The 26,862-nt window shown below is 36.5% G+C and overlaps 1 protein-coding gene across 1 annotated transcript; it reads left to right on the forward strand.

Annotated features, from left to right (window-relative positions):
• The first annotated feature begins 1,949 nt into the window (after positions 1-1,949).
• LOC588376 (alpha-aminoadipic semialdehyde dehydrogenase) lies at positions 1,950-26,778 on the forward strand. The gene is made up of 18 exons (XM_030976900.1): positions 1,950-2,242; positions 3,032-3,085; positions 3,894-3,959; positions 6,157-6,237; positions 7,948-8,071; positions 8,964-9,096; positions 9,911-9,955; positions 10,465-10,542; positions 11,171-11,228; positions 12,391-12,472; positions 13,172-13,266; positions 15,053-15,137; positions 15,983-16,089; positions 17,071-17,187; positions 18,342-18,439; positions 19,908-19,981; positions 22,235-22,310; positions 25,060-26,778. Exons 1-18 carry the CDS (start codon positions 2,060-2,062, stop codon positions 25,112-25,114), a joined length of 1,611 nt encoding a protein of 536 aa, XP_030832760.1. The 5' UTR covers positions 1,950-2,059; the 3' UTR covers positions 25,115-26,778.
• Positions 26,779-26,862: the final 84 nt, after the last annotated feature.

A 26,862-nucleotide genomic window follows, 5' to 3' on the forward strand; every position in this document is an offset into this window, starting at 1 on the left:
GCAACATTTTGAATAGGCATGTAAAGCTGAACCAGGGCATGTGAGTTAAAAGTCTCACCTCCCTGGCTGAACTTCGAGATATATGTTTTTTTCTGGGAAGGAGGAGACGGTCTAGAATTGGTTGGCTACCAGTCTGATTCCTGATCACTGACGAGTAGCCAAACCGCGTAGCCTGTTGAAAATATGCTCGTTACAAAGATAAACAGAAATATTTACTGCTGATTTTTGTATTTTCCGGGTTCTCGATCTTCTTCTTCGTCGTCTCTTTAATTATTTCAACAATAACCTAAAGTATATCAAACATCTAAATAAAACCATTCAACTGGAAATAATTTCAACGCTCCAAAGACACTATAGAATGGCTCTCAAACAGTTTTGAAGGGTAGGCCTATATAGTACATCGGGGTTAGAAGATAATCATGGAATGTCTACAAGAATTGTGAAAATATCAAGGGTAGCATGAACTGTTTCTCTATTAAATCGTTACAAAAAGAGCTACCCACCTATTCAAATTCTAACTCAATTTCCTAAACATAATCTACGTGCAATGTATGTAGGACACGATTATTATTAGCTTTCACGGGTTATTCATGCCAAGTATTCTTATACTTGTCTTGTATATATTCAATAGTTTAAATGTACATAATACTTGACGAATGTAATCAATCAATAATTAGTCAATCAAGATTCTATTTTGATTTCTGTAACGAAGAGTGGGGTACCTCCTGGTATCTCCCCTTACATGGGGGGGGGGGGGGGCTGAAAATTGTTATGTTTTTTTTGTTTTGCGTAAGTACTATTGAATTTCTAGCACATGGAGCATATAGGGTGGATCCAGTATTGGAAAAGAAGAGCCGAAAATGCCCCTTTCCCCACCTAATTAGAGAACTACATGTATAGATTTTTGTTCTTCCAAGGGTGCTATTTTATAATTTCAACTTGATTTGAGTAACCCTCTACAGCTAGCTCGTGCATGAACTAATGCAAGTTTACTTTGAAAATATTATCTTTTGAACTTGACCCCGGCCATGCATGGTGGCGGAGGCTCACGGCCGGGGTATCAAATATGAAACAATCACTTTAATTCCGGAAAATTCCGGACTATTGAAGAGCAAGGATTCAACTTTTAGTTGGGGCTTTACACCGTGCAGAGCAGAGTTGTAGGCCAGAAATGGAAACTCAGCCATATCGGGCAACTCCGTGAGTGGATTTGAAGGGAACTTTCTCCCTTCCCCGGCCCCCCGTGTTAAATAGAATCCGACATGACTGGTGAAATGATGAAATAAAGAAAAGAAGAAACAACAACACACAATGAATGCAGTTAACCAGGCAAACCAGTAATTAATTGATCTGTGAACTATTTACCAGTAAAACAAAATAATTATATTCTCAAATGGAAAATAAATATTTATTTCAATTTCAATTTCAACAACAACAATGAAAATTACCTCTATTTTCTCTTTTTATCACTCCTCTTATCAATCAAAATAGCCCCTTTTTGCGAATAGCATTATATTTCCCAATTTCGGATGGGAAAGTTTCAATTTTTCTTCCCTTTTTGCTTCATGTACAAGCTAGGGCGTTGGGGGGGGGGGGGGGGGGGGGGGTAGTGAGCACAATTTTTTTTTTGGTCCTCGGAAATTTTAAAATTTCCTGGCGCTCAAGGGGGGGGGGGGCCCAACCCCCCAAAAGGTAAAAATCGCGTGATTTTGCATGATTTTTCTCAAGGGGGGGGGGGGGCCGGCCCCCCCCCGGACTCCTCCCCCTGGATCCGCCACTGTGGGGGGGGGGGGCGGGGCACTTAATTTCCTATCCCCTCTCCCAGACGATGTCACTTTTTTCTCAAATGTGTCCTTGATTTTCCTCTCGTGACTTTCCCATCCTCTGACTAAAAATAATATGGATCTCAGCGGCCAGATCTGCCGCGCTCGCCCCTGGCACAAGAAGTCGACCGCCTATCTTGGTATACCGGTATCTGTACTCTGCCTGTGGCGCTCTTGTGATAAGATATTTCTTGAGAAAATATTTCTCACATTCGCACAAACAATTACGCTGAAATATGGCTGTTCACATGCTGAAGAGGGTTAGCCATCAAACCCTCCGACTGAAAAGACCACTTTTTGCTAGATTTAGTTCCAGTCTTCTTATCGAAGATCCAAAATATGGCTGGTTGAAAGAGTTGGGGCTAGGAGCGGACAATGACGGGGCTTTCACTGGAGATCGATGGGCTGGACGTGGCGAGGTTTGTACCATAGTGCCGCTGGCTGCCCGCAGCTTTGCGAGGCATCATTTTATAGTCCGTATTTCGTGTCTTTTTATCACTGTAGTTTCTATTTATGAGGATGATACTAATATATTATGTAATCCATGGAAAATACATTTGAATTTAGAATAAATTATTTAAAGACTTCCTATTCTGTGGCTGAACTGCATTTTGAAAATTTTGAACAAACATGGCTTCCTTTATGGTGCACGCTGATGTTTGGAGGTGTGTCGGGGGCTTGACCTATCACGTGCGAATATGATATCACTCCCATGCACGTACAAATGTAAGGGAAGCTGAGGGTAAACGAAAGAGATATTCAGTCTAGGTCTAGAGTGTACTGTTGTACTGGTACCTAACATCTCCAAAGGTCCACTTGACTTGGTCCAGAACATAGGTCCTAGATTTGTCTAGATTATGGCACAAACTGTTTTAGTGTTTCATCATGATCACTGAGCTGGCTAATTTGAAGGTCTGTTTTCAAATGATATTGATAGTCTAGATGAATATTGTTCTTAAGTTAAGATGTTGATTTCCCCCCTTAAATATAAACATTAAAAGTATATTAATGTCACAGTTTTTGTCACCATGAAAGTTAAAGAAAAAACATAAAAACACACCACTCTGACACTCAGTAGTATACAGAAAAAGAGGGAAATTTATTAAAGTTTTGCTTTTGTTTTTGAATAAGAATAAATTATTTGTGGGTTTCATGGGTCATGTAATGTAATCGTGCCATTACGGGTTCCAATATTTTTTTCGATGCAGGTTGTGGACTCCATCTGCCCTGCCAATGGACAAGCCATAGCAAGAGTCAGACAGGCAAGTCAGTTTATTCCTCTCCATGGTTCTATCATTTACTAAGCCTATAAGAATTACATGAATCCTTGGTAAGTAAAGTAAGGATGGATGATTGTGTTAAAACCACTATGCATGTTACGATCTGACTGCTTTGACATCTGGACATTCACATCTTAATGATTGAGGGTCTGATTAGTCAAACGAATATTAAAATCAACTTTTTTAAGGGAATGCAATCCATCTTGCAGGAGGGGATGTCAAATGGGTTTCAAATTATGGTGACTTCAGACATGTTTGAGTAAGTTAAAATCTTTGACCTACATGTATGTTGGTGATTATGTACATGTGCATGTACCTCTTTGAAAACTTTAAATGCATTTATGAATAAAATATTAATTTACAGTTTAGACCACATGTCAGACAAGGGAGAGAAATAGAAGTTATATACAGTCAAACCTGTCTATAGCGACCACCCAAGGGAAACACAAAAAGTGGCCTTTGTAGACAGGTGGTCTTTGTAGACAGGTTCCTTTAGTACACGATTCAATGAGAAACCATTTTCAAGGGAAACAACAAATGTGGCCTTTGTAGACAGGTGGTCTTTGTAGGCAGGTGGTCACTAAAGCAGGTTTGACTGTATCTGTTTATGACAGTACCAGTACCTCAAAATGTTGTTCATCTTTATCATGCTGTTGTTTTAGTTTTATTGGCGTGTATCATTCATTTATGAATATTTACGCCAACACTAAGTTTCTCATTAGTCTCGTGCCATACATTATTAAATTGAATACTCACAGGAAGATGAATTCTTGTATTTGATTTTGTCCAGGCATCAATGGAAGACTACGAAACAGCTATTCAGATGTCACAAGAAGCCTTCAAAATATGGTCTGATGTAAGTGAATTCTAATTCAATTATTTTAATTATTTCATTTATTTATTGAATTAAGTGCAAACATGGAGCTCATTCTCGATGAAAGAAAGGCCAAATGATTCACTCTCAGACGCTTTGCAGTTGATGTTTGGTTATTTTATTTTGAAGGCAACAAAACAGCCCCGCCCACACTATATAAAAAGCTTGACTTCAACGTACGCCCTTGTACAATACAGTCTTTGTGGTCATGTAACTCAATTGCCCACTATGACTTCTCTAAAGCCTTTGATGTCATCCCCCACCAGAAATTACTTCACAAGCTAGATTATTATGGAATCCGTTCAGATAACTTAAGATGGGTGACAAATTTCCTTACAAAACGACTACAACGCGTATGTGTTAACGGAAAACATTCCGACTGGAAGCCAGTTCTAAGTGGAACCCCGCAAGGAACTGTGCTCGGTCCCCACTTGTTCTTGCTCTTCATAAATGACATTCACGACAAAGTCAAAAGCACCACTAAGCTTTTTGCAGACGATTGCATGCTGTACCGTCCAATTAAATCAGTAAACGACGTGGACATTCTGCAACAAGACCTAGATGCAATGATGGAGTGGTCTCAGAAATGGGGCATGAAATTCAACCCAAAAAAGTGTGAATCAATGCGTGTCACCAGGAAGAAGAAACCGGGTAAATCTTCATACAACCTCCTTGGTGTCACCCTGGAAGAATGTAAGCAGACAAAGTACCTTGGTGTTGTGATCCAGAACGACCTCCGATGGAATGGCCAAACTCACCTCGCAACAACAAAAGCTATAGGAGTATTGAGTTTTCTGAGACGCAACTTTCATCACTGCTCAACTTCCATAAAGGAGAAACTCGACCTACCTCACCCTCATTAGACCACACTTAGATTACGCAGTTGCTGCTTGGGACCCATACACAGCTAAGAACATTTCTTCTATCGAACGAGTCCAGAGGCAGGCAGCCCGTTTTGTCACAAGCACATATCAGAGAGAAGCAAGCGTCACCCTCCTTCTAAATTCTCTTAATTGGAACTCTCTCCAAGACAGATGCGAAGCTCACCGTCTAAGCTGTTTCCACAAAATGTTACATGGCCAGCTGGACATAGATGCCCAAACACACATTAAACCTAAACCAGATCGTAGCAGACGCGGGCACTCAAGTCAGTTCGAAATACCATTAACCAGATTAGATGTATACAAAAACTCTTTTTTTCCACGCACAACCAGAGCATGGAATGATCTCGATTCGACATTAGTATCCCTGACTGACTCAGCAAAGTTTAAAGTAGCACTCCTTCCGAAATAAGTCCACCCTCTGCCACCACGACCTCCAGTTTAAATTCCACTAGGAATTTTTTGGAGGAACAACAACCAAGTACCAAGTATGCACGTGCACCACTTGTGACTTCTCTCCAGTAATGTCTTCTCCAGTAATGTGAAAGCTGTCACCTCCTGCAACCGAACCCAAGCCCAGGTCATTGTCCAGGTCAAAGATCAATGCGCACGCACGCCGAGTAGCCGAGAAGCCTGTTTCAAATCGGGGGCAAAGCTAGTTTTCATGCATCGAAACCGGGCTGACCAGATTAAACTTTAAAAAAAAAAAAAAAAAAAGCAGAAACACGAAGTTGAAAACCATCGAGTGACTCTGAATAAATTGCGTTACTTATTAATTAATTATTTCATTACAAATCTTTATTCTCAGTTTTCTTATGAAGACTATAACTGATTTTCTTATAAAATTGAAGATATTTATGGCGTATATATTCATTACTGAATGAACGCCATTAAACATTTACCAACAACAACAACAACAACATTGTCCAGCATGCACTCAAGCCATTGCAAGAGAGGCCTGAGTGCACACTGAACAATAGCCTGCACCAAACCCAGGTCCAGCCACAGAAGGCAACAAATCTCACATTACTACATCGATATTCCATGTACGAAGGATAACAAGAATTAAAGTTATACTGTCAAAATAACTATTTACTGAGGTATACAAAAAACATATTTTGCCACAGGCCTCTCCAGTAAATAATTCCAGAAGAGGGGGGGGGGGGGGGTATTTGAAGGGTTAGCTCACAGGTGCAAAACCATGCAATGCCTTAAACGCTGAGAGTAAACTTATCTGAATGATATTCATAGCTTTTAAAATTCCAAACAATGAATAACATTTTTATTCACACATGTAGATACCAGCTCCCAATCGAGGTGAGGTCGTGAGGCAGATTGGGGAAGCACTGAGGGAAAAGAAACAATTCTTGGGAAATTTGGTAAGTACAACATTTTTGAAGTATCAGTCTCAAAATGTATGCCATGAATCAAAACCCTGGAATGCAGCTTTGCTTGGAGTATGTGAGACACGTACACTGTCTGTGTGACAAAAGTCGACAGTGATATTTCCAAGTTTGTTCCATTTGTCGCCAAAGCACACAAAGAGTTTGAAATGATGAAATCCTCTCTACTGTAGTAAACAAGTAAATCAATCTGTCAACTCTCTTTATTCTTACCTATACAGATTGCATATATTTTTGTGAGTACTAGACTAGTCAATTTTGTCCTTTGGTATCCTCAATCATGCTTTAACCTTTTGTATATGAATTCTTTTGTTTGTAATCTCATGTAAAGTGAGAAGAAAGAAATGAATGGAATTGAATTGGAATTGAAAAAATGTCTACCAAGCAGTCTGTTCAAAGTTCATCCATTTTTTAATTTCAATGTGTTTACCGGTATGCCTTCGCATTGAACCGCTCTGCACAGCAAACTACTAAGCTAACTCTAAGAAATGGCCTTGTCACATTGACAAGACTGACACCGGGCCTAAATCAGACTGAGCACAAAATTATATTACCATGAATAATATAAAATCCCTCGTTCTGGAGCCAGTGTAGAGTTAATTTTGTGGTGCGACTAAGGGCGTGTTTATGCTTAACTTTTTCTGGCCAGAATCAGGCATCTGTTACGCGTTTAGTTTAAAACAAGGTTGCGTCCTTTCTCACTTTTGTAGAGTCACCGAAAAACGGCGATCACGATCGCTGATCGTAAACTCACAAAAAGATGCGTTTACAATTTGTAAACGCGTTTAAATGGGGCCAACGCACTGACCTCTAGTGGGTCTACGCATGGACCATGGTCTACATAGCATGCGCATTTCAAGGTTGCGAATCCAGCTGCAAGACCAATTAAGGCCACCCAGGGAGAATTGCCTGGAGGAGCCAGAGAAGTGAGCATAAACAGTACACTGTGGAACTGCGATTACGATGAGCGTTTATGATGAGCGTTACAAATCGCTCATTCTGCCTTCAAAATTTAAGCTTAAACGCACCCTAAGGTAATTACAGTCTGTGTATGAGAAGTTTATAGGTCAAAATGAGCGCAACATTTTATCATCTGCTGCAACAAATACAAGATTCATGCTTATGAAAGTTATGAAATGATTATAATTTATGCACACATAATGGAAGAAGTATTTTTCGTAAGGGGACACAAACGTAAAGGCTATTTGTGGAGTACCTACATCAGTGAAAAAAATACACGGGGGCTCAGGGCGAATTAGCCCCTGAAATGCCCAAAATAGCCCCCGAAAATCAGAAAAGAGCCCCTGTAAATGTTCATAGAGTTCAATTCAATACAAATTTTTAGAATGTTATATTCATGCAGGTAAGCTTGAAAAGTAGCCCCCAAAAAATAAATATTAATTTTTCCCTGACCTACATATACATTATAATGACGTTTGATAATGATTGCTTTACCTGACTTCTAAAATAGCATGCATATGCTTGTAAGTGAACAACCTGGGGACCAACAGCTTTAAGTCTTCTCTAAAGGACTTGGTAATGAGGATTAATGCCTTACCAAAGGGCACAAGCGCATTGACTTGGTTTCAAACCTGGGATCTCCCGATTACGAGACCACTGCTCTGCTCTGCCACTGATCCATTGCGCCTCCTCATTACTGTCATGTTTTTTTTATTCATCCGTTAGATAACTTTGGAGGTTGGAAAGATTGCATCAGAGGGATTGGGTGAAGTGCAGGAATTCATTGACATGCTGGACTTCTCTACAGGGCTGTCCAGGACGTTTGCAGGACAAGTCATCCCATCAGAAAGTAAGGACCTGTAATTTGCAATGCTAACAGTCATTAGAAAATGCTAATACCCTTTCATAAGTATTTTCTAATGTACTGACCAGTTATTTTTTAGAATCTTTCATCTACATGTATGACATTAGGGAAAAGGGGGGGGGGGGGTGGAGGGGGTTATCCCTACACTAATTACTACACATACACGTTGTACGTTTGGGCGTAAGTATAATTATCTACCCTCATTACCTTTGGAGCAGTTCAGATATCAAGACTTATGTTTATTATTTGCAAACTATTAGACAATTTTGTCATACAGTAATTTTGCACATTTAATTTTTTTTTTCCCACTTGTCAGAAGTTGTCTTTTTATTAAGGCTTTTGAAACATTAGAATTGATCTTTGAAAATGTCATATTTGTTGTGATGTTAAAGGCATTGTTCAACAATGATCCAGTTTTAAAAATCTGAGATGCACGGCCCTATGCGTTATCAGTGTCTGTGATATGGTGTAATATTGAAGCCAAAAAAAAAATTGTGCTTCAAAATACTCATGAAGTGCTTCAAAAAAGTAAAAATCTTCGAGTGACTGGTTTTACCATACTCATTTTCTCCACTAGACTGTAGTGTTTTTAATTCCAGTCATAAATATCTTGATAATCAGACAGACTGACTGACCTAGAGGTTTATAATTATGATAGCAGCATGAGCTAAATCCAGGATTTTGTTTAGAATCTGAGGCAAAGATCCCCAATCCCCAATCCCGCTTTAAGCCAATAAACTTTACACATACCTGTATGATGTAGATGCACCTATATTTGTAATATCTTCAGCTCTTCCCAGCACTATAAATTCTTTTGACTAATGGATTAAACAATTTCTCTTTGATCCATCCTTTGTCGTGTTTTAAATCTCACCAGGGCCTGGCCATGCACTGCTTGAGCAGTGGAACCCCATAGGGCCTGTCGGTATCATCACAGCCTTCAACTTCCCCAATGCTGTGTTTGGTTGGAATGCATCCCTCGCCTTGGTCTGTGGAAACTCCATCATGTGGTAAGTCAAGGAGCAATTATACCCTCCTCAAGACAATGATCGTAAGTGAACTTTCAAAAATTAAATTATGACGTATGGGGTGTTGCAAGAAAGTTGCGATTGATTGCAAGTTGCAAAGTTATTTGCAATCGATTGCAACTCAACTTTTTTGCAACGCCCCACTAGTTTCCTAAATTCCTAGGATTTTGTTAGGATTAAAGTTTTAATAATTAAATTAAGTTAACTAGATCTATCTTTTATTCTCCCCTCTCTCTCTCTCTCTCTTACTTATGTGGTATTGCAAGAAAGTTGAGTTGCGATCAATTGCAAATATGCAATTAATCGCAAGACTTACGCTTGATTTGGGGGATTTGCAATTAAAGTGCTGTTATGCAGTGATAAATTGGACATGTGACATATCTTTGAGGGATATAATTGTAAGCTTCCTATAGTGTTAATTGCTACTTTTCTTGCAGAAAACGTACCTGTAGACCCAAGTCCAAACACATTGTTCCCCACTCTAATTATCTAGATACAGTGAAACCTGTCTATAAAGACCACCCAAGGGAGACAAGAAAAGTGGTCTTTACAGACAGGTGGTCTTTATGTACAGGTTCTGTTAGTACATGTTTCAATAAGAAATCATTTTCAAGGGAAACAAAAAATGCGATCTTTGTAGACAGGTGGTCTTTCTATATAGGTGGTCACTAAAGCAGGTTGGACTGTACTATGTATTGTGTGATGTATTCTATCATGTCCTTGGTTTGTGTTAATAGGAAACACATACCCGGTATGACATCTTTTAATTATCCACGTTCTTATTTTCACATTGCAGGAAAGGAGCCCCAACTACTCCACTTGTAAACATTGCTACAACAAAGTAAGTACCGTAAACATTATTCCAAATAAGCAGTATTAAGGCAAGTACAGGTATGCTGAGAACATATTTCATCAGCTGAAAGCCAGAAGGGCACTAATTGGATGTAAAGTCCTCTTCAGTAGCTTCCTTTTTGCTCTCAACAAATGAGTAGGTGGAGCCTCAGAGTGCTTTGCCCCCAACTCTTGAAAAAGCTACTGTGCACGTGAATGAATTATAAAAAAAATAAATAAGTATGTGTGGTTCTGACAATGAGTTGAAGTGCATAGCATTTTGGAACAATTCTTTTTTTACTTATATATATATATATATATATATATAAGTAGTTTAATCTGCACTCTTTACATCCCCCTCCCCCAAATGAGCTACATTTATGTTATTTTCCCCTTAGATCAGCAATTCAGAGGATGAATATTGGCAAGCCTTGCATTTTTGTAGTCACAAATCATAAGATATGTTGATTTTGTTGTTTAATCTCTTGATCTATATTTATTTTGTTATTTTAATTTCAGGATTGTTCAGTCGGTGATGGATGCCAACCATATGCCCCCAGGTCTTGTCACACTGCTCTGTGGAGGTGGAGATATCGGGTGAGTGACAATTTTTTTGTTTTTTGTATTTGTATTTATTAAAAAACTTCATTCACATGGTACATGAATATTTTACAAAACATAGGCATAATGATTATAACAAATATGGACAAAATCATTTGAAAGATAGATGGAAACAATATATATATATTTGTACAATTTAAACATTACTTCAAATAAGATTATATGTTTAGAAAATAAAACAAATGGTAATGCTGATAAAATCTTTTGTGTTGACAATGAACCTGCTTTTTGTAATGCTGACAATAATCCAGGAGAGAGATGTGTATAAAGTTGAACTTGAAAGTGCTCAAATGATGGTTCTACGACACAAGTTTAAAAAAAGAAATTTTTGAGAGAGTTTGTTTACAAAACATTTGGGCAGTAATCCTTCATGGTTTACTTTTGGGATTTGTGATCTCATATACGTGTACTAAAGAAATATGCAGTTTTGAAAGCTCAGAAATTTATTTGGGCAATATTTTTTGTTCAAAACATTAACTTTGTTCTCTAATTTTCTTTTTTTTTATTAAACAAAAATTGCTATCAAGTGTTGGTTTTCGTTGACAAACATCTTTTTCACCAAAAATACTGATATGCATCTTTCGTTCTAAACTTTCTTCCACAGTGAAGCAATGGCCAAGGATACCAGAGTTCCACTCGTTTCATTCACTGGAAGCACACCGGTAAGTTGAGAATACCCAGGAGGCACAGACCCTGTGCAGAGGGGTCTGAGCTATACAGGGCTATAGATGGAACACTTATGTAGGCACTGTAATACCAATTGTAGTTGCTCCTTATAGTTGACTCAAGAGACGGTATATTAGATGGGAGAATTAATAATTAGACTCTACTCTTCTGGTTGTCTGTGAACTATTCTTGTTGTAGATGAACAATTACACATACATCGGTCCTTTACTGTAGCTAGTCATGAAAACTGTCAAGCAGATTTAGGCTAGAATAAAGTTTGAAGTTTGTCCACCCCCCCCCCCCCAAAAAAAAGGCTGCTCTTGAGTATTTGTTTTGTTCTGTTTTTAGATTTGTTTTTTGTTTTTTTGTTTTTGTTTAATTTTTAAAGGACAGATACAGTTAATTCACACCCCTTGTAAATTTAATTTTTCCCTTTTTTTGTACCTCAAGAATGAAAGGTGAACTTGTTGAATACTTATAGATGTAAGCTTTAATATGTTACATTCTCAAGAAACATAATTTGGGACAAATCAATTTTTCATATATACTTAAATAATTAATTGTAGAGGTGTCGTGGACGAGTGGATATGTCACCGGACTGTGGATCACAAGGTTCGCGGTTCAAGTCCCACCGCGGCACTAATGTCCTTTGGCAAGACATTGATCTACATTTGCCACTCTCCACCCAGGTGTTAATTGGGTACCCGGTAGGATGCGAAAACTAATGTGGTTAGATTAGCAAGTGTGCGCTTGTAAAAAAGACGCTGGCTGGAATGCTCCCCAGGGAGTGGAGAATGTGCATACATTGTGTGCGGGTAAGCCTGAATCCTATGACCGGGGTAATAATATAACTATCTGTAAAGCGCTTTGAGAGGGCTTTCGGTCCTGAAAAGCGCTATATAAGAACTAGCTATTATTATTATTATTATTACAAACTTGGTATTAAAGGGTATAAATAATTTAGTGTTAACTGTATCATACAAGCAACAATGACTTCAAGTTTGTACTTCCAACTTCAGAAAATAATAATTCAGCCCGAGTATGGTATAAATGAACTGGCAGCTACTTACCATATGTTAGTCACTGACATGACATACATGTATATGTGATTTGATCATATGATGAAACATTGCACACTGTACTTATCTCCCTTTACAGGTTGGACAAAAAGTTGGAACCACGGTACAAGATAGATTTGGAAAGTCTCTTCTTGAACTCGGGGGAAACAATGCAATCATTGGTAAGTGATCCCACTAATGAAATACATGTAGTAAACTACAGTATTTAAGTGTTTCTCTACTGTGGGATTAAGAATATGTGGTAATGATGGCCTTTGAACTGAAATTCATTAATTTAGCAAGTTTTTTTTTTCTTGTCTTTATAATTTCACCTGAATGTGAATTGAATAGTACACTAAAGTTAATTTTACACAATAGTGGGGGGGGGGGGGGAGGGTCATTTTATACATAATCTCCTTTAAAAATTCATAGATATATGTATGCATGTCTGCACCAATCATTAATTTATTTTAAAAAAAAATAGATTTCAATGAATTGGGGGGGGGGGGGGATTTTTACCTGAATAGTTTCCTTTATTGTGTATTACTTTTGATCACAGGTTATTGAAGAGGCTAACTGGCTGTTCTTCTCAAAGTCTGTGAGCTGAATACAAATATACTAATTATAGTACAATAAAAAACCAGTAACAAAAAACAAACAAACAAACAAAGATTAAAAAAAATAAATAATAATAATTAAAACAAAAGAAAACGTAAGCATGAGTAACATTGAAAAAAAAAGAAAAAAGAAAATAAATAAAACATGAATCATTATAATGTATCGTAAGTTAAAGTCTATTAACTAGGTGGTGACATTCTCCTTAACATGCACATTTGATCAACCAGTAATTCTTAATGTCTATCCTCCTTATTATCACACAGTGTTGAATGATGCTGATCTGGATATGGTGGTTCCTGCTGTTCTCTTCGCCAGTGTGGGTACGACCGGACAGAGGTGTACAACGACAAGGAGACTGGTAAGGAGTCTAACTGTTTGTTTTTATAGTAGTGTAGTGAATCCAGAAAATAAGGACGTAGGCTCAAGTGTATTCAGTTCAAATTCTGCTTTATTTATTAAAGTCCAGGGGGGTGTTTCACAAAGATCCTAAGTTGAACTTATCTCTAAGTTGGACTTAAAATTTATGGGAAGCCATTAGCATCCTTGAAAACATTTTGTAATTTTTTTTTTAGAAGGCATAAAATGTTGATTCAAATCATTCATATTTTCTATTATCATGGGAGATTTCATGTTCTTGATGTGGAATTGATGAAAAGTCTAAAATACTCCAATTTTTGCTTTTGAATATATTTCATTTTAAGGCTCCAATGGCTGTCCATACTTTTTAAGTCCAACTCAGGTTAAGTTCTACTTAGGATCTTTGTGAAACACTCCCCAGGCAAAATATCAAACATGACAGAAGAGGCAGTCTAATAGATTTGGCGCCTTACAAATCTTATGTATTATTATTATTATCTTTTGGCAGTCTTGCCACTACCCTACAGCTACATCACATCTCTACAGGCCCTAGTCTACCTGTATCTGCCTCGTGCCAATACACAGTGCACCATTTTATCCTCCCTTCTGGCATGTTAATCCAGACACATCAGAGCATGAGTACAAATCAACAAAAGCTACAAAGTCATTTCAATACAATTCTTTTATACCCCTTTTTTTTCCAATGCAAAACTGATAAATTTGCTTTACAAATCAAGTACTTTCTTACAGAACAAGTGGACAAATTGCTTGCAAAGGGAATCATAGAGTTGCCAATTTATGTCTGATTGATCACAATTTAAAATCTTGTCTCTTTTCCTCCATGTAAATTGGATTTTATTCTTCAAACTTTCTCTATTCCAAATCCATGTAGTATGTGTAAGAACTCAACCACATTAAAGGTAATACAAAGTTTTGGGAAATTATGAAAATTCGGTTGATAGTGATTCTTTACAAGTTTGATATATTTGGATGCCCCTGTGGATGTATTGTAAGCTCTAAAAAATTTAGACCCTAAAACACTTCTGCTTTCAAGAAAAATGGAATATAAAAAATTACCGGTGCTCCCGGTAAATTTTGATAAATTTCAAATAGCGCCTACGCGGCCGTACAATGGTAGCTGCGACCATGAAAATCTCAGAATATGTAGTTGTAATATATAATTTCCAAACGGGATTAGCTAATCGGTCGATTTTGGTCAACAAACATTGTTTTATAGCTTAATTAATATATTGACCTTGAAAGAGAGCTATACGACATAAAGAGTGTATTATTTACAATTTCATAACTTTAGACTCGATTTCAACCGCGACAACGATCACTGAGTATTGTAGGATCGCATATGCTTCCAATATGTTCATTTGAACAAAATTTATGACCTCATACCAAAACTTTGTATTACCTTTAAGACATCCATAATGTACACAGTGCTTCCTTTTTTGTGACCAGAGTATAGAAGTAAGCATATGAGCTAGACAAAATTCACCAGGAGAACCTCTAGTTGCCATCTCAAGGACAAGTTATGCCAAAGCATATTCTTCAAGAGTGTTCTTGTACAATAAATTCTATACCTCATTTTCCACAATTGCTGGTATGTATTGACATTTGAGAAGACTGTACATGCATTCTTGTTCAAGCTTTTTAAAGTTGACACAAGTTTGCACCAAATTGTTATCAATCAAGACATCCTATAATACTCTATGCATATTATTTATGATCTCTCACCAAATGTCTGTTTTGATGAAAATGAACTCTTTGTCTCTAATTAGATACTCCATGAAAGTGTCCATGATGAAGTTGTCAACAGACTGAAGAAAGCCTACGGTACAATAAGGATAGGAGACCCGCTGGACGGTAAGATTCTATTGATTTAGAAGATGCAATCTTTCAAATAAGGACTCAGTACCATTATAAATGAGTTAGAATCAAGCAGATATCTCAAATACTGGGAGTTTTGGTAAAATTCATTCTTAAAAGCATGCTTTTATATTAAGTGAGAACATTCATGTACATGTACATCACTGTTTGGTGTCATTCAAACTGTATCTGTATTCTTTACCGGGTATATGATTCTCAACACAGTGTAGTGCCCTTTGCACTCAGTACAAGGTGTGATAAGTTTCTAAAAGCACCGTAGATGTGTTAATACACTTTTATAATTTCAATATTGCATTCACACGGACAACAGACTGTATGGCCTATGCATTCAGAACAGGGTGTTGAAGTGTGTGTTAATACACCTTTTAATTTCAGTGTCACATTCACAAAGAGAACACACTATATGGGCCCATGCTTTCAGAACAGGGTATTGAAGTCTGTGTAACACACTTTTATAATTTCTATGCATTAACATAATTGTTAAAAATCTCAATGTTGCAATTACACAGACAAACCACTATATGATTTGATGCAAAATGTGGAAGCCTGCAAGAGAGTTCTAGATGTGTGTACACACTGTTTTAATCTCAATGTTGCATTCACACAGACAACACACTGTATGGTCCCATGCATTCTGAACAGGGTGTGGAAGTCTTCAAGAGAGTTTTAGATGTGTTTACACACTGTTTTAATCTCAATGTTGCATTCACACAGACAACACACTGTATGGTCCCATGCATTCTGAACAGGGTGTGGAAGTCTTCGAGAGAGCTTTAAATGTGTTTACACACTTTTTTAATCTTAATGTTGCATTCACACAGACAACACACTGTACGGTCCCATGCATTCTGAACAGGGTGTGGAAGTCTTCAAGAGTGCCGTAGCAGCTGCCGTATCACAGGGTGGAAAGGTGGAGGTTGGAGGAAAGGTAGGATGGTCAGATAAATGATTAATAAAAACACATACATGTTGAAAATATGAAGGAGACAATTTCAGAATAAGAAATGACTTCATTAGAAAAAGGAAATTTAATTTTGGGGCCTTTACTTCACTTGAAATTACTGAGAAACTTGTGATGATCGATTCAGAAATGTACTTGTAGGTTGAGATGACTGGCAAGTCTATTTGGCATTTAGTATGTGTACAGTCCCTATTTATTACTTCTTATTCTTTATCTTTTTAGTTTTTTAATGGCTCTTCGTTTTGGCTCTCTTTTTTTGCTTTAAAAAAAAAATTGCCCAATTTTTATTTCAATCATGGTTTCATAAATGTTGACATTTTTAAAGGAATTATTAGAAAACCCATCAATTCTTTGCGCTACTGGCATCAATTTGATAGTATTTTGTCTCCTAACTTTCAGAATAAGCAAATTGTACTTCACTAGTATATCATCATTTCAGTATAAATATTTAAAGAGGGAACTAGGTCACATAACAAACTGCAGGTATATTTGATTCTTTAATTAAAAAAAGGTTGTATATTACACAGGAAATACCAAAGTGAAATGTACTCAAGAAAATATGAACTCGCATTTAAACAGTTGACAAAAACAATGGAAAGCTTGTAAGTTACAGGAGATGGGAAATCTACATGAAATAACTGATCGGGTGATTTCACTCTCAAACTTTGTAAACAAGAAGGAATGTAATTCACAATGAGAAGGTGACCTTGTAGAATACTGCTTAACAAAGTCAAGTGACCTTGTTGTACCAGTGCATCAGTTTATAAGATTGGGACAGAATTATATAAAATCAATAATTATCCCCCAACATTTGAAGTTCTTATCAGAGATATGAGATTACTTAACCACAAAAGTTTATGACTTAACAACAATTAATTAAACTTATGTCTACGAAAGATTTTAAAGTTTTTTTCATTTCCCTGGAATTGCTCAATATTCTACTTTCAGACGATAGATAGACCAGGATACTATGTGGAACCAACGATTGTGACTGGACTAGCCCATGATGCAGAAATCATCCTCAGAGAATCGTTTGCACCGGTTCTGTTTATCCTAAAGACCAAGGTAATATTCCACCTCTCATCATCCTTCTAAATAGGAATTCATTTATAATAATGATGATAATGATATTATTGATGACGATGGTGATGATGATGATGATGATGATGATGACAATGATGATCGCGATGACAATGATGATGGTGGTGGTGGTGGTGAGGATGATGATGATGATTCTGATGATGATGGTGAGGATGATGATGATGATGATGGTGGTGATGATGATGATGGTGGTGGTGGTGGTGGTGATGGTGATGGTGAGGATGATGATGATGATTGTGATGGTGATGATAGTGTGATTGTGGTGGTGATAGTGAGGATGATGATGATGATTGTGATGATGATGGTGAGGATGATGATGATGATGATGATGGTGGTGATGGTGATGATGGTGGTGATGGTGATAGTGATGATGGTGATGGTGATTGTGGTGGTGATAGTGAGGATGATGATGATGATTGTGATGATGATGGTGAGGATGATGATGATGATGATGATGATGATGGTGGTGATGGTGATGATGGTGGTGATGGTGATAGTGATGATGGTGATGGTGATTGTGGTGGTGATAGTGAGGATGATGATGATGATTGTGATGATGATGATGAGGATGATGATGATGATGATGATGGTGGTGATGGTGATGATGATGATGATGGTGATGGTGATGGTGATAGTGAGGATGATGATGATGATTGTGATGATGATGGTGAGGATGATGATGATGATGATGATGGTGGTGATGATGATGATGATGATGATGATGATGATGATGATGATGATGATGATGATGATGATGATGGTGGTGGTGATGATGATGATGGTGGTGGTGATGGTGATGATGATGGTGAGGATGATGATGATGATTGTGATGGTGATGATGGTGATGGTGATTGTGGTGGTGATAGTGAGGATGATGATGATGATTGTGATGATGATGGTGATGGTGATAGTGATGATGATGGTGGTGATGATGATGTGCTGAGATCATTCACAACAGTCATGGTCATCTCAAAGACAAATTTAAAAACCCTGTTCCTATTTCCCTACAAAAAAAGTCATTAAAATCTCTGATTATTATGATCATGATGCTGGTAATAATAATTTTCAGTTTCCATAGATTTTTACTAATTAATGTGAATTTGTGTTTTGATATTCAGAGCTTTGAGGAAGCCGTGTCTTGGAACAACGAGGTCAAGCAAGGTCTCTCCAGCAGCTTGTTCACAAAGGACTTGGGAAGGATCTTCCACTGGCTTGGGTAAGTACATATACAGTCCTCATTGGCGTAGCTATGGATTGGGGGCATGGGGGGAGGTGGCGCATGTCCCCCCCCCCCCCCCCATGCCCATACAACAACAACAACAAAAATTGTGAAGCAAAAAAAAAAAAACAAATAGAAATAGAGAGAATAAGAGTGAGAAAGAAAGAGAAAGGGAGAATTTGACATTTGAAATGAAAAGAAGATAATGTGACCCCTTCTCATACCATCCCCTCTTTCAATGACTTCTCTCCCTTGCATTATATCATTATCCATCTTGTAAATTCTGCTGCCTGAATGAATGAAAATATTGTTGGATTACAAGAAAAAAAAGAAAAGAAAAAAAAAGAAGCCCTAATTGTATATTTGAGTTAATATTTGTAGCATGTGATATGGATAAGGCTACAACTGTACAACTGGTAGGTTTACAAAAATTAAATGTAACCAAGTCTGGGAAGCAATGTCAACCTTACAGGATAGTAAAGACTGCCCTCTATTGAAGATATGCATGTATGTTATGACAGTCTCCCAATAGAGTGGTGAAGTGTGATGTCATCAAAAATCTATCTTTAGAATTTCTCAATTTTTTTCTTCATATTCCAAAAGAACACCAAAAATAATGTCCAAATGTCGAAAACCAATTGAATATGTTAAGTATTGGATGAGATATGACCATCTGAATGAATATATGTCCTATGGGAACTCAGTGTTATATGCTCTGGCTCCTAACCATTATGAGCCAGAGCATATAACACTGAGTTCCTATGGGGAGTATATTTATTCAGATGGTCATATCTCAGCCAATACTTAACATATTCAATTGGTTTTCGACACTTGGACATTATTTTTGATGTTCTTTCGGAAAATGAAGAACAAATTTAGAAATTCTAAAAATAGATTTTTATGATGTCACAGCTTCGGTACTCTATATCAAAGGGTTATGCTGGGGTTTAGTTTCACATATTTGCAGAACTGGACACCATGTAGCAATTACACGTATGATAAATAAGAGGCTCTCAAGAGTTTGTCCTCTAAGTAATTACTGCAAGATTAATAGCCAGCAAAAAATGACACTAAATTTTCCAAATTATACTCTAATGGCCTCCTAGCTTCAACATACACTGTAAGATGTTTTCCAACCTTTAATGGGATGTTTGTGTATATATCAAGAGGTACAGAGTTCATGTACAAGGGTCAAATACTGTATGGTCAGGCAGTTAGTAATTAAAGATACATGTATGATACATGTTTACTTTATGTTGTAATGGGCATTGGCTCTTGTTGACCTATGATTTGTGATGTCATTTCAAACAGAACAAAAAGTATTCAACAAATAAATATAAATTACATATTGAACTCATTTAGTCGATGTAATAAATAATCTTTTGCATGTCTTTGAAATCAATTATCTATCATTTTTATGTAAAGGAAAAATAATAATTACTTTTGTCTGGTTTTTCCCCCACAGACCAAAAGGCTCAGATTGCGGTATTGTGAATGTCAACATTCCAACCAGTGGAGCTGAAATAGGCGGAGCTTTCGGTATGTCATGAAAAGATAATGAATTATCTTTCAATCACTGTACATCATTTGATGTTGATTTATTTGTACTTTTGAAATGAAAAAAAAGAGGAGGGAGAAATATACAGTGTGTACACTGTTTTCTCAAAACAAAAACAGAACAAACCACAAAATATCAAGTTTAACCCAGCTTTTAATACTTACATGTAGGATAACAATTTATGAAGCCCTAAATGTCAACCCCTCTTTTTAATTTTGTATTAGTTATTCTCTAAATGAGAATCAATAAGCAATGTTATTTTTGCATGATTTTTGTTTAGTGTTGGAAATCAATATCAGAATAATGGTAATTTTTATAAGATGGTGAAGAAAATGAGCTCAATAACTCAGTGGACCACTTTAAGTGACTCCATGGAATCTTTACATCTACATACCATGTGTATTTAAACATGTAGATGTGTAGGTGGAAAATCTAATCTAATCTATTATAATTGACCACAAATTTATCATCTGACCCAAAACTAATTTGTGTGAGATGGTGAAGAAAATGGCACGTAGAGCTCCGTAACTTTGTGGGCCGCCTTGAGCATTTCAATGACGCCATAGAATTTTTACATTTACATGCCATGTGTTTGCATACATGTGGATGTATAGGTGGAAAATCGCATATTGTGAACTAGAAGGGTGGAGTTGTCAGAGCTAATAATTGACTGCAAATTTATCATCTGACCCAAAACTAATTTGTTTAAAGATGGTGTAGAAATGGCACGTAGCCTTGACCATTTCAATGACTTCATGGAATCTTTACATCTACATACCATGTAGATGTGTAGGTGGAAAATCTCATATTGTAGACTAAAAGGGAGGAGTTGTGAGAGCTAATAGTTGACCGCAAATTTATCATCTGACCCCAAACTAGAAAGTAGGATAGAAGTTATCAACCCAGAAAACTATTAGGGACTAGCTTTTCATAAATAGATGTTACCACTAATGAGAGTTTACAGTAGCATTAATTTATTGATTGTTGTAGGTTTCTGTCTGGGATAATTATTCATGATTTAAGACTTTTAGTAAGGCCAAATGGTAGCTCTAGATGAATGGCTGTAGCTTATGTCTTTCGTCATGAGTGATTTGTTCTGTGAGGTCATAGAGAATTACACATGTAGAAAGTGAAAAAGAAGGAAATAATACAATGATGAAAACTAAAGTGAAACTCTCACATGATGATTTTGTTTCTTACCTACATGTGAATTAAATCAAATAAGATTGAACTAATATCATTTGCTCCTTTTAAGCAGTGTTATAAGTTATCAACCCAGAAAACTATAATGGACATCTAACTTTTCTTAAATAGATGTTACCACTAATGAGAGTTTACAGTAGCAGTTATTTATTGATTATTTTAGGTTTCTATATCGGATAATTATTGATGATTAATGACTTTAGTAAGGTCAAATGGTAGCTGTGAGCGAAAGACATTTACTTAATTCTTTCGTCATGAGTGATGTGTTCTGTGAGGTCATGGAAAAAAATACATTTAGAAAGTGAAAAAGAAAAAAATAATACAATCATGATTGATTTAATATCATTTTCTCTTTATAAGCAGTGTTTATAAGTTTGGTTAAAACATTTTAACACATAAAGGAAAGAAGCCAATATTAGTATGTTCAAATCAGCTTAAATGACTACAAATATCTCTTTTTCTATTTGATAAAGACAACATCAAAAGTAACAAAGCAACTAGATCTGTTAACCTGAACCTAACAACAAAAATCCAATTATTAAAGTTAAAGTTATTAAAGTTATTAAAGTTAAAGTTAAAGTTAAAGTTAATGTTATTAAAGTTATTAAAGTTATTAAAGTTAAAGTAAAAGTTAAAGTTATTAAAGTTAAAGTTATTAAAGTTTAAACCTGCCGCTGGGTTTGGGCTTTTGTTCATAATCAAATATTTTCTGTTGATCATGATTTTTGTCCCAGGGTTAGGTTTGAATTGATTGATCTGAGTAGACCAGTTTACTAACACATTCAAATCTTATGCATACTTTTTAAACAAAGGTTGTTCTTGCCTGATTCTTGCCCAACATAGCAACAAGTAACGAATGCAGACTGGAATTAAAGTTATTGTAGTTCATTCATTTATAATTATAAGTTTATGGAATACCTTTTCCCCAGGAAAGAAAAGAAACATCCATAAATTTGAATATGTTTGATAGTAAACTTGTCTATTAGTAGAAAACAAACCAACATGTCTATATATGGTGTTACCCAATGCAGGTGGTGAGAAGCACACAGGTGGAGGTAGGGAGTCTGGCAGTGACGCATGGAAGCAGTACATGAGGAGGTCCACTTGGTAAGTTCAACAAACTTTTCTTCTATGCTCTTAAAAGGTAACATGGAGTTCTGCATGGTCATGTGTGATTGCATTGTGAAAGATAATGTCTTTAAAGGCATCGTTTAACAATGTTTCCAGTTTTACAAATATGAGATACATGGCCCTACGTGTTATCAGTGTCTGTAATATGGTGTAATATTGAAGATTTTAAAAATATATATAGATAATCAGACAAGCGATCAGCTTGTAAAAGTCATGGGGTTCCTGACTGACCTAAAGGTTTATAATTATGATTGCAGCATGAGCTAAATCCAGGATTTTGTTTAGAATCTGAGGCAAATTAGATACCCAATCTCTTTAAGTTATTGGGAAAAGTTGATTATGTAGAACATACATGTATAGGAATCAGTTTGTATTGAGAGGTCTTGAGATCATAAAAAAGGATGATAGATTGATTCATGCTTGGTGCAAATCAATAAGTGAAAAGCACAGCACACAGATGTTGGTATATGGGACCACACATACATGGCATCAAAATTTGGTCCACAGTTAAACATTTTTCAAGTCTTATTTTGAATATGTGGGTATTCCAAGCTAGGGCAACCCTTTAAGTCATGTGACATTGATAATATGCTTTTCTTCCACATATAGGATTTATAACAACAACAAAAAAAGTTCACAAACTATCTTGCACCTATACCGGAACTCAACCTCCTCTTTAATTATGGATAGATGACCCAAGGGATGGGTTCTTGTATGTGTACACAGTCCCAATCTAATATCAATAGAGTCCCACTTGTTAACTCTTGTGTTGGTCAAAGTCCAACTGATTCGTCATACCACAAACTTTATTCCCCTCCCCTCCTTATTTACACTCTAGATAGAGGCTTGGTGGTTACCTATCGGGTCAAGTATCTTTTCTTGGTTTTTGTAACCCTGCCAAATCTCTTTTCATACAAATCCTGCCATCTCTTCTGATATACATGTAGGATCTTTACTTTTATATGCATGTAATGTTTGTATTTGATTTCAAGTACATGTATGGGCAAGTATCCCTTCCACCATATTTGCATGTGCTCTCTGATTGCAGAAATCACAGGTACATGTTTAATCATGAAAATGATGGACTTGACTTGCAATTGAAATAAAAGATTGATGCATATAAGTTAAGAATTAGAAAGAAAAAAGCTCAGCTCGTGTTCCCCAAATCTCTGGTAAAGGGGTACCTTTTCATGCAACAAAGTAATGCCGTAATACACAAAAATCTGGCCCGTATTGACTTTACGCACCGGAGATAAGGGGGGGGGGGGGCCTTCAAAGGGAGGGAACATGCATACCCTAAATCAACAGAAATAATGTTGTGTAGATTTGTAAATCTATTAATGTTCCTAAACATAACTTTTGATTGGAAAGGTAAAAAGTTTCTGATAGCAGAGATACATGTATATTCATGTGGAAGAAACTGGATTCAACATAGTGTGCAAGATGAAAATTGAAGTAAAAAAGGATGTTTGGGAAATCTAAATTTAGATGAACATAAATTGGAATGGTATTGCCATAAAGCTGTTTTATTTTTTAATTGATGTCATTCAACCAAATAAGTAATTGCCTCATTATGAACAGAGGTAAGGACATTTTCATTAGCTGCAATATAAATAGCTGCATGGGATCATTAGGATATTCAAGCAGAGAAATGCACTAGGTGACCTCGTTTTAAATAGGTATCTAAAACTACTGTAAACACAATTTTGGGGTTTACAATCAAGCTTATTTGATATATTATGTAACTTACATGAACCTTGTTGGAGCTCTAAAGTTTGTAGTGGTTTATATTAAAGCAAGATCAATGATAACAGCACCAACATGTCATAATCCATATTTAGTAGCACTGCGTCGTGCAGGTCATAAAAAGAGAAATAAACCTGATATCTGAAAATATCCATTTACTGATCTGGGGCAGTATCCAATTTTGGATTATTTATTCATTACTATTCTTTCTGTAGCTTCTCCTTGCCTTTTCTGTATCTCCTCTCTTCAACTGTACCTATTATGTCTACCCCCCCCCCATCTCTCTCTCTCTCTCTCTCTCTCTCTCTACCTCTTTCTCCCTCTTAGTCTTCCTCTCTCTCTTAGTCTTTCTGTCAGTCTGCTTTTTCTCTGTGTACCTGCATGTTTAATGGTGTCTTTCGTTATGTATGTATCTCTGTCCAACTGTGTCTTTCTTTCTTTCTCTCTTCCTGACTCAGTGCTTCTGTGTCAGTATCTGCTTTATATGTCTTTATTGTTGCTTGTATCTTGTTTCTCTCTCTCTCTCTCTCTCTCTCTCCTCTGACTGTCTCTGTCTTCCCCTCTCTTCATTTCTCTTTGTTTCACTGTGTGTTCAGTGTGTCTCTATATCTGTCTGTCTAGTGTCTATATCTGTCTGTCTGTTTGTACCTCTTTCTGTATTTTTGTTTATGTGTGTGAGAGTCTCTCTCCCTTTATTCTCCTCTCTCTCTGTCTATGTCTGTCTCTCTGTCCGTCTGTCTCTCTCTGTCTCTCTGTCTCTCTCTCCAACCCTTTTTTCTCTCTCTATCTCCCTCTCTTTATCTCTGTCTCTGTCTCTGTCTCTCTTTCTCTAACTCTATCTCTCACACACACACTCCATTTTTAGCTTTGGTGATATAACACAGTGAGCGAAATGCAAGAATCCAGCATATTAGTTTTGCTATGCTTTTAGAGGGAGAGCTCATGCTCTGACTTTTCTCTATCCTTTTTTCCTCCACAGCACTGTGAACTACAGCAAGGACCTGCCACTGGCTCAGGGTGTCAAGTTTGAATAGCCGACTTATATAGATGCTGCAATCAATCATGTCACAATCCATCCATCCAGCCTCTCTCACGTATATGATACTTCCTACACCCCCCGAGTACATGCTGCCGATTTCATTCGTAGCTCGGGTGATAAAAGGCGATGGCCAAAATACATCAATCTAGCATATTGCTGTTGCTAAGATTTTGCTTGTATCTGAGCCATGTCCTTTTGAGAGGCAACAGGAGGAAATAATTTTCAATCATAGAGAGAAAACCACAATCTTTTGATCTGAAATTTTGCAAATACTTTCATAAACCCATCTTGCCAGTTCTACAGGTAAAGTTTGAGATAAGTTTTTGAGAGCTTGCAAATCCCTGATAGGGGCTTTCAATACAGATTTAGATGTATATCCTCTTGACAGTTGATATTAAAGTATATATTTTGCAGCTGGATATTATGTGTATGCATGATCATCAAATATTGACTCTGAAATCCTGCTTTAAATAATGTGTGGTGCCGCGTTCTTTTTTTTGTTGTCCATGTTTTGGAAAACTCTGTAAAATTTCAAAACAAACTTTACCAACCCGGGGATGAATAAACAAAAATAATGAAATAGAAATTTAAAAAATCGTTAAAAGAAATGCAAAAAAAGAGAAAAATAATGTAGCCTTGGTTACAAATGCCATCTTGCTACGAACGATTTTCAGACAATGGAAATTTGGGATGACAATGGAAAAACGGAGATTCATACAAAATTATTGTAGAATTATTGTACGAACTTTTGTGACCGTAGCATTACATAGAATACATCATGTATGGCATAATGAATTCTCCTTTTTCATGTGTCGTTTATTTATTTCAAGCAAGAATTGCCCATAATTCTATTCCGATCATTACATGAAGCTAACAGCTGTATGTGTCTCTGTGATGCAATCTTGCATTCAAAAGCTTAAATCTGAAATCGATGTTGATATCATTGAATGTAATTGAAATCATGAAAAACACAAGATTGCAATAGTAGAAATCATGTGCTCATTAATTTTCTTTCTTTTTCATGAGTGTAGTTAATGAATGTCATTGCTTGTTTTCTTAACCATGAATTTGAAATTTCCTTCAAAAGAAATCTTTATATTTCACTAAATGTATTGCATATATGTTAATCAGTTTAAATATGGTTAATTTAAAAAAAAAACTATTGTGAAGACATTTAATGTCAAGATTGATGAAGAAGGTGAATTCTGGGCTGCATGCATTCATATCTGCAAAATTAGTAACTTTTTGAGAAAAAAAAAGAATTGCTTGCAAACAATATGAATACAAATCATGTGTAACGATGAGGGTTAAAAGTTCCTCATATTTTTTTTTCTTCCAGAGATAACGATCTTCTGTCTCTCAGCATATGATATCATATTCAATTTAAGAACATCGCTGCTTTGAGCTCTAACACAAATTAGCATTACAATCAGACTCTTTATAGATACTATTAGAGGCTGAATAAATCTGATGCATGTGTGCCAACTTGCTATGTATTCATTTTTCAGCAATGACCCTATTTTGAATGAATTTTTATTTTTGTTTTCATTTTATTTGGCTGAATTTTTTCTTGTTTTGGGGGTTCTTTTGCTTTTGGTGATACAATCTGTTTGACAATCTGGTGTTTTGTGTGAATAAAACTTTATTTTACCAAAGCTACATATATTGTCACAGGTCCGTTTTATATGTTAACATTAACCTGTGTTTTAAAGTGTTTGTGAGGATGGTGTTGTACGCGGAGGA

This window comes from Strongylocentrotus purpuratus, unplaced genomic scaffold (genome assembly GCF_000002235.5).
Source record: "Strongylocentrotus purpuratus isolate Spur 01 unplaced genomic scaffold, Spur_5.0 spur5_scaffold_9, whole genome shotgun sequence".
Classification (NCBI taxonomy): Eukaryota; Metazoa; Echinodermata; class Echinoidea; order Camarodonta; family Strongylocentrotidae; genus Strongylocentrotus; species Strongylocentrotus purpuratus.

Coding starts and splice junctions, on each gene's coding strand:
- LOC588376 (XM_030976900.1), top strand. CDS start 2,060: ATGGCTGTTCACATGCTGAAGAGGGTTAGCCATCAAACCCTCCGACTG. Junction 3,086..3,893: donor CCATAGCAAGAGTCAGACAG/GCAAGTCAGTTT, acceptor GATTTTGTCCAG/GCATCAATGGAAGACTACGA. Junction 17,188..18,341: donor TGTTTATCCTAAAGACCAAG/GTAATATTCCAC, acceptor TTTGATATTCAG/AGCTTTGAGGAAGCCGTGTC.